The following is a 7,839-nucleotide window of genomic DNA, read 5'->3' on the forward strand; positions in this document are numbered from 1 at the left end:
AGAAGACTGTTAAAAAAAAATTAATTCTAGGATTTGTTATCATCAGATGCACAAGGTCTTATGTCCTCAACAGAACTATGTCCTCTAAAAAAATCATTTAAACTGAGTTACTTTAAAAATGGTGAATTACAGTTTTACCCATGCAGGTGAGATAAGCAGCAACTCAACATCCAGAGCAAAAACTTTCCATACACCTTTTTCCCTAAAAAGAGATGTTACATCAGCACTGTGCTTACACAATCCTGTCTTTCAGTCTTGAAACTACAAGCATTTGCCACCACCTCCTCCTTGCCTTGGTAAACTCAACCACCAACAGATACCTAACAAACTTTCTTTGGCCATGTCCAAACAGAGAAAAAAACTAGAGCAAGCATTCAGATAAAATATTATAGGTTTATTTAAAACTTATTTTCACCTTGAATATGCAAAATACAAATTCCAACAAAACGTTCATTATTACTTCGTAGTTTACAAATATACAAAATAGAAGTTTGCTTAAATTTATATTACATATTTATTATGTAAAGAACTATATAGAAAACATTTGTTCTGCTTAAGGCATATTTGGGAATAAACCATTGTACAAACTATTGCACATCGAAACCACAGTGCATTACAGACTGTCTGCATAAAGTTATTTTCTTAACAAAAAAGATAAACCAGGGTTATTCACCTGATTTAGGTCATAATTGGCAATCGGAAGATAAAAAATAGTTCCTTGTCAGATATGCAGCAGTTTGAGAACTTTGGCTTCCTGTTTTTGGTACCTCTAGAACCAACAGTCACTAAGCACCATGAAATAGGCTTTTAAAATATAATTCTGTACCTGAATTTTTCCTCCTCTTTTAACATTGTAATGGCTTTTAGAAGGAAAAAAAAAAAAAAAGAAAGTACAAGATGACACGTACATCTAATATTGCATTGAAAGGAAATTAAGGGAATGTAATTTCCCTGTGTAATATCCCCACCCTCCGAACTACATGCAGTCTGTTTAACCCTGATATCCGTGACTTCCAGTCACTCCTTGGCATTCTGTAGTCCAGAAATAATTCAAGTTGGATTTACAAATGGAATGATAGAAGACCCAGTCATTGACCCCAACGTCTTTGGTTCTCTTAAGTGTATAACTATAAAAAAAAGAAAGTTGCAATGTCCGTATGCAGTTATCCCTCTTTTCCACTCTTTGGAAGACTTCACCTCGATTATCTGTAGTGCTTAAAATGAGTTCTCCCCGTCTTGTGGAAGACAGTCCTTGTGCTGTAAATACTGAATCTCTGCGGCAGTCGGGGGAAAGATCCACTGCTTTCCCAAATCAGAAGTGCCTCTTCATGTGTAAGGCGAGGTGGTCCGACCTGGAGAAGGCTCTGTCACAGCGCTGGCACTGGAAAGGGCGGTGGCCCGTGTGTTTTCTGTAGTGACGAGTGAGTTCATCGGATCGGGCAAACTTCCACCCGCAGCCTTCCCAGTCACAGTGATAAGGTTTCTCACCTGTAAAAAAAAAAAACCAAAAACAAAAAAACAAGAAGTGAAACACATGAATTAGGGTTTTCGGGGTTTTTTTTGCGGCTACCACTTGTAGCACCTACTTTCAGGCAGCTGTCCTAGATAAAACAAAGAGTGGTAAAACGCAATGAACTTGAAGCAGTTGCAAACAAACTACAAAGACTAAAAGAGCAAAGATGTCTTTTCAAGATGTACAGATGCTATGAAATGCTAGTGTCACTTAAATCTTCACTAAAACGCTTGTTTTCACTGCCTTGCACATGAGACTTCAGAGCACCTGAGTGTGTATTTTTGCTGGCAGTGTTACACAATCAAATACCAACCAGAAATAGCTCAGCAGACAACGTATTTAGATAATTGTAGGTCTCAAGAATGAAAAAACAGCCGGAAACTGTTTTCATTAGCTCAGCCTGATTAAGGACTGTCTTGCTAGTGTCTTCATTATACAAAAACTACTGTTGATGGCAAGATGAGCTTCCCCAACAATTACAAACTCCCTGTCCTACACATCCTGAGCATGGTGCTGACTGGCTTGGGGCAGATGTTCACTGATCACTTGCCCAATTTTTTTTCCCCTTTCTGCCATTACCTGGAGACATAGCCTAATTACTGTAGAGCCAGTGTATTTTCCCTTTCCCATCTCCCCTTCAGGAGAAAGTTCTGAATCAGGTTCACAACCCAGGGATTCAAATTATGCAAATTCCCAGGTTATTTAGTCACTGTTACGGAATGCCCATGCTGGCGAAACCCGTGTGCTGTACCTGCTTTCACAAGCTGAGTTATTGCAACTCTGCACTCAGCTGCAAAGTTAGAGACTGGGCTCAGACACAGACTTTGGGCAGATTTTATCCCAATTCTAGCAGTGGACAATCGACAGTTAAACTCTGCTGGTGCAGAGGGAGATGTTCTACAGGTGGTTGAAGCACCCCATCGGCACTGCCAGCAAAGCCGAAAGCCCCTGCTCTTCAGGGAATCTAAGTCGGTTTTCCCAAGAAGGGAACAACAGCTTGCAGAAGTGCACAACCTCTTGCCCTACAGCCAGCCAGGAGAGGAGTGCGTGTGCGAAGCATTTAACCACCAGCAAGGAAAGTAGTTATCTTCGAGAGAGGGCTGGTGCCTTCTCAGAAGTGGGGCAACACAATCCCGAGCAACAAATCCCAGCCGGCTTCCAGCTACCTGCTAATTAGCTAGCCACATAGCAAGAGAGAAGTAACAAACTCTGACTTGGCAAGAAACCCACCCGCTCCCACATCTGAGTCACTCCGAACCATTAAGCAAAATGTCAAGCCAGTAAGTGAAGACTGCTCAGGACTTCACGTAGCCAAGGGGGGAGGAAAAAAAAAGCCCGGAAACCCAGCAAGGAAAAGCCTTGTTGCTTTTAACCCTGCTCCCGTGCTCACACCCTTCCACTGTCCGAGGGGGTCACACCGGGCCAGGACATCCCCCTGACCCCGGCGCTGGCACTAACCTGTGTGGGTTCTCAGATGCGCCTTGAGATGAGAGCTCTTGGTGTAGGTTTTGCCGCAGCCCGCATAGTCACAGGTGTGTGTGGCCGTCCTTTTCCTGGGCCACGACCGGCGTCCCCTCTTGGGCTTGGTCTCCTCAGGCAGGCAGCTCCCCGGCGGCATCAGCTCTAGAGGCGGACAGGGAGCAGTGAGCACGGCCAGCGCCAAGCCGGGACATCCGCTCTCCCAGCACGGCGGGGACTCACCTTGGTACTGCAGCGCGCCGGGAGAGAGCTGCTCGGGCAGGAAGGTGGGGTAGCCAGGAGCCGGGGGGTAGCCCGGCGGCAGCGGCGGGTGGCCCAGCCCCGGCGTGGCGGGGAGACAGTCTCTGCCGCTCAGCATCTCCTCGGGCCCCAGCGACGGCGTACTCCGGGCGGGCAGCGGGCGGCTGCCCAGGGCGAAGTCGTGCTGGGGGGCTCCTCGGGGGCTGCTCCCGTGCGGCGGCGGCGGGGCCAGGGTGCACGGCGGCGCGGCCTCCTGCTTGATTTTGGGGCACATCCGCGGCAGGGAGGTGTAGGGCGCGCCGGGGCCGTCGGCGCCGGGCGGAGGGGCGGCCGGACCGCTCTTGGGGCTGAGCCCCGGGTGGCTGTAGTCGCCCACCGCCTTCACCACGAACTTGCCCTGCAGGCTGCCCAGGGGCGGCAGCGCGGCCGGCGCTGGCAGGTACACCGCGTCCAGGTCCGGCCGCATCAGCTCGGCCACGAAGCCTCCCGAGGGGGACACGTCGGTGATGTCGGCCAGGTTGAAGGGCGCGGCGGACCCGGCGGCGGGCGCCCCGTCGCAGCCGCCGCCGCCGCCGTAGAGGAGACCGGCGGGCTCGGGCCGGGGCAGCGGGTAGGCGAAGGGCCCGGCGGGGCAGGGGCTGGCGGTGGGGGCCGGGGTGGCGGCGGGGGCCACCACTATGGCGGCGGCGGCGGGCTCCTGGTGCATGAGCGAGTTGGAGAGGATGAAGTCGAAGTCCAGCAGCTCATTGAACTCCTCGGCGTCGCGGCGGGGCCCGAGAGCGGCGGCGCCTTCCAGCTCCGACGGCGGCGTCTCCACCGGCCGCGCCGACAGCGCCGGCGGCGGCCGCTTCAGCTGCGACAGCTCCTCCCGCCAGCGCTGCGGGGACATTCGCACGGCTCAGCCCCGGCCGCACGGCACCGCGCCCGCCCCGATGCCGCGGCGCCGATACTCACGTTGCCGGGGCCCGCGGGCCGCGCCGCCTTCTCGCGGCCCGCGGCGCCCGCCGCGAAGGTGGCGATGGAGGGAAGGAGCGTGCCGCTGAGCGCCATCTCGCACTCGCCGGGGGGCTGCCTGCGGTGGGGAGACACAGCGGAGTCAGACGGCGGCCGGGCAGGGAGGGGACGGACGGACGGAGGGAGGGAGGGCGGCGGCCGCGCCCGGCACCCACCGCATCCGTGCCGGGGCGTCCCGCCGAGCCGCCGCCGGCTGCCGCTGCTGCCGCTGCTGCTTCTTCTTCTTCTGGCTCGGCGCTGCGCGGAGCGGGGCGCGGGGCGCTAGCGGCGCCGCGGGGACGAGGAAGATGAGGAGGAGGAGGAGGCGGCGGCCGCCGCCCGGCAACGCGGCTCCGGCACCGGCAGGGCGGCGGCGCAAGGCGCTTCCCGAGGAGCCGCGGCCATGTGGGGAGCCGGGCAGGACGGACGGGGCGCGGTGGTGCCGGTGAGGAAAGGAGGGTGTGGATGGAAGGAGCGATGCGCCGGGCGCGCTCCGCCGCCGCCGCCGCCGCGCCCCGCTCGGCACTGCGCGCTCCTGTCGCCGCCGCTCCCTCTTATCACCTCACTTCGCGGGCGCGCCGCCCCCGCCGCCATGGCGACGGCGACAACAAACGGACATGTGGGGAGAAGGGGGGGACGGGGCGGGACGGCTCCCGGGAGCGCCGGGGAAGAGCGGGGGCTCCGCCCCGAGCGCCCGGTGACGCGGGCGCGGGGCGGGACGCGGGGACACACGCGCCGGGGATGCCCGCGCGCCGCGGGGGCTCCCGCACCGGCGGCGGGATGGGAACTCCCGCCGGGAATGGAAGGGAAGGAGGCGGAAGGGAGCATCCCGAGCGGCCGCCGGGGCGCTCTGCCTGTCCGCCTTCCGCTGCGTCTTATTATTTTTGGTTTTCTTTAGTTTTTATTTTTTAATTTTTTATTTTCTTTTTTTTCCCTTTATTTTCCCCCTATTTTTTTGTTTTCCCCTTTTTCCTTTTTTTCCTCCTTTTTTAATTTTATTTTTTGATTTTTAAAAAAAAATTTTTTTTTTGTTTTGTTTTAGTCTTTTTTTCTTTCTCCATTTTTTGTTCATTTCCCCGACGGCGCGGTCCCTCACACGGCCCCTGCCAGCCCTGGGCTATTCTCGGCTCCTCCATCACCGGCACCCGGCGGTCCGTGGAACTCCCACCCCCCGGCGGTGCCGTTGGGCGCGAAGCTGGGAATAGTCCGTAAAACAACATTTTAAAAAAGTAAATAAATAAAAAAAAGAGGCACAGAAATTAAAGAAAACTACAAAACAACCCTCAAATTTAGCGCAGCCCCGCGGGGAACCGCAGAGAACGGCCCGGGCTCCTCCAGAGGGCAATGGCGAGCCGGCGCCGCGCCCCGGCGCCGCGCAGCCCCGACGGGCTCCCGGTGCTCCCCGACGGGCTCCCGACGGGCTCCCGGTGCTCCCGACGGGCTCCCGGTGCTCCCCGTGAGGCGGGGAGCCCCGGTGGGCCGTGTCCCGGCTCCCCCGGTCCCGATCCGAGCGGCGGGGTCTGCGGGCGGTGCCCCCTCCAGACCCGGTCGGGCCGGAGGGGTGAAGTCCCAGCTCTGCGTGATTTGCAAACATGAGCCCGAGTAACTTGGGATGACTAAATTAAACCCTAAAATAATAATAAAACGCCGGGCTTTATTTTGCCGAACCGGTTTTACCGGTTTTGTGTTATGAATGTTAATTATTAATAACTTTGGCACTAAAAAGCAGAGTGTTGGTTTTTTGTTTTGTGGGGGTTTTTTTGTTTGTGCGTGTCTTGGCAGAGGATGTGCCAGGAACCACAGGTACAAAGAGGATTAGTGTGGGGAGAGGAAGGCTGGTGAAATACAGGACGATGCCCAGGAGGGAAGGGAGGCACCTTCCCCCTTCAGAGGTGCTCAGTCCCTCGGAGCAGGTCCCAGCCGTGACTCCCAGGCAGGGCTTGTGCTTTCAAGACTCTCTGAGTCTTAACTCAGAGTATCCGAGTTATCAAAGTATCAGAGTTATCTTAACCACTCTGAGTATCCAAACTGAATGCAAACACTTTTAGATCCAAACCTCCCTTCTAGCTTAGTCTCAGGAGAAAGCCCCTGATGTGGAGGTTTGCAGCTCTCTGAACATTCCTTCCCCATCAGTTGTTTTTAATTTGTTTCCTCTCACTGTAAGTTTGTTAATTTACAGATCTCAGAAGCAATGCAGCATTTTCCTGGTCCAGATTTCTAACTTGGGATCACTTGAGGCCAAGATCAAAATTAAAATCACATCCCTTATTAGAAATAGGAGAACAAGAATGCTTCAGAAGCAGATAAGTGATCTGATATCTTTGAAATAAATGCCAGAAGTTCATGGGTTCCAGGAAGAGAAGTTTTGAATACTGCGGACTGAAATAAAACAGGTTTGCTTTCACAATCTTTCATTAAAATAGATTTGATTGCCATGTTTCTGGATAATTCAGGCAGACACGTGTGAGGTATGTGTAAATTTCATGTTAAAAAGATGTGGCCCACTTTCATCTGATTTTTAATTGTGTAGATGTTGGCAGGGTGCTTAAAAAAGTGGATGTTTGCAGGAATTGGTAAGTCAAATGACACCTGCACTTGAACATCCCACATACAGATCAACACATTCTTTTTTTTCACTAATGAAGCACAATAGTGATTTCCTCCCTTAAATGATAAGGACTGAGATTTAATGGTCCCAAGAGTGGAAATTAAATGCATGAAGTTTGCAACTGCTCACAGCTAATGCTTTCCCAGCCTACACAGCAACCTAAACGCTGTTTTCTTAGGACAGATTTGTTTTAACATGCCTTCTGTCGCCAGCTGACCATTTCTCCCCAGTCTCAGTTTGCTCCAAATTTCCCAATTTTCTCTAAAACTTTCCTTCCACTAACTCAGAGCACAGCATGTTTCTGTGCTGTTCAAAGCCGGCTTTGGGGATTGCCTAACTCAGATAGAGAATTGCACAGAATCTGTGTCCCCTCTTGCCTTGGGATGTGCAATGACATTTTTCCAGACGATGCTGTGCTGGGACAGAAAGGAGTCTGCTGCAGCCCTCGCTGTGCCAGGCTGCTGTGGCCTCTGCGTGTTCCTCTCCCTCCCTAGGTGGAAGGAGGAGGTTTCTTCCACATTTACCACATCTCACAGTGGTAGTGGGGGTTGCCCTAGACTTGCCGCTGGTGCTGCTCACCCATTTTGGCAGAAGAATTATTGCCTGGTGCAAACAACTCGTTCTGGTGGCCCAAGTGTAGAGCAAGAGTAAAAATGACCAAGTAAAAAGCCTTAGTGTCCAGCCTGAGTCAGTGCTAAACTGGTCACCTGTGTGTATAAACCACAAAAGGCAGAGAGAGAGAAGCCAAGGAAGAACACAGGTTTCTGGAGCAGAGACAGTCCTCAGGAAATGGCATCACACACTGAAAAACATTAAGAACATCAACAAGGAGAAAAAACAGTCGAGCCGATTGTGCCTGAAACAAAGACCAATCTGTTTATCTTGATGTGTTTATTTTAAAGCTTAAGTTTGGAACTCGATTTTCAACAAGCTGCCTCTCAGGAGCCTCGGTGTGCAGCTTACCCCCTTTGATTTGGTTGCCTGTGGCTGGTGGCATCAGGGACTG

General features: G+C 52.9%; 1 protein-coding gene across 1 annotated transcript; it reads right to left on the minus strand.

Moving 5' to 3' along the window:
• Positions 1-373: 373 nt before the first annotated feature.
• Positions 374-4,763, minus strand: KLF4 (Kruppel like factor 4). The gene is made up of 5 exons (XM_039699184.1): positions 4,402-4,763; positions 4,187-4,304; positions 3,215-4,109; positions 2,972-3,136; positions 374-1,488 (listed from the first exon to the last, which is right to left on the minus strand). Exons 1-5 carry the CDS (start codon positions 4,404-4,406, stop codon positions 1,313-1,315), a joined length of 1,359 nt encoding a protein of 452 aa, XP_039555118.1. The 5' UTR covers positions 4,407-4,763; the 3' UTR covers positions 374-1,312.
• Between the last annotated feature and the right edge of the window lie 3,076 nt (positions 4,764-7,839).

The sequence above is a fragment of the Passer montanus genome, unplaced genomic scaffold, assembly GCF_014805655.1.
Source record: "Passer montanus isolate IOZ18808 unplaced genomic scaffold, ASM1480565v1 scaffold130, whole genome shotgun sequence".
Lineage (NCBI taxonomy): Eukaryota > Metazoa > Chordata > Aves > Passeriformes > Passeridae > Passer > Passer montanus.

Coding starts and splice junctions, on each gene's coding strand:
- KLF4 (XM_039699184.1), bottom strand. Junction 3,137..3,214: donor CGGCGCGCTGCAGTACCAAG/GTGAGTCCCCGC, acceptor GTCCGCCTCTAG/AGCTGATGCCGCCGGGGAGC. Junction 1,489..2,971: donor GCATCTGAGAACCCACACAG/GTTAGTGCCAGC, acceptor TTTTTTTTACAG/GTGAGAAACCTTATCACTGT.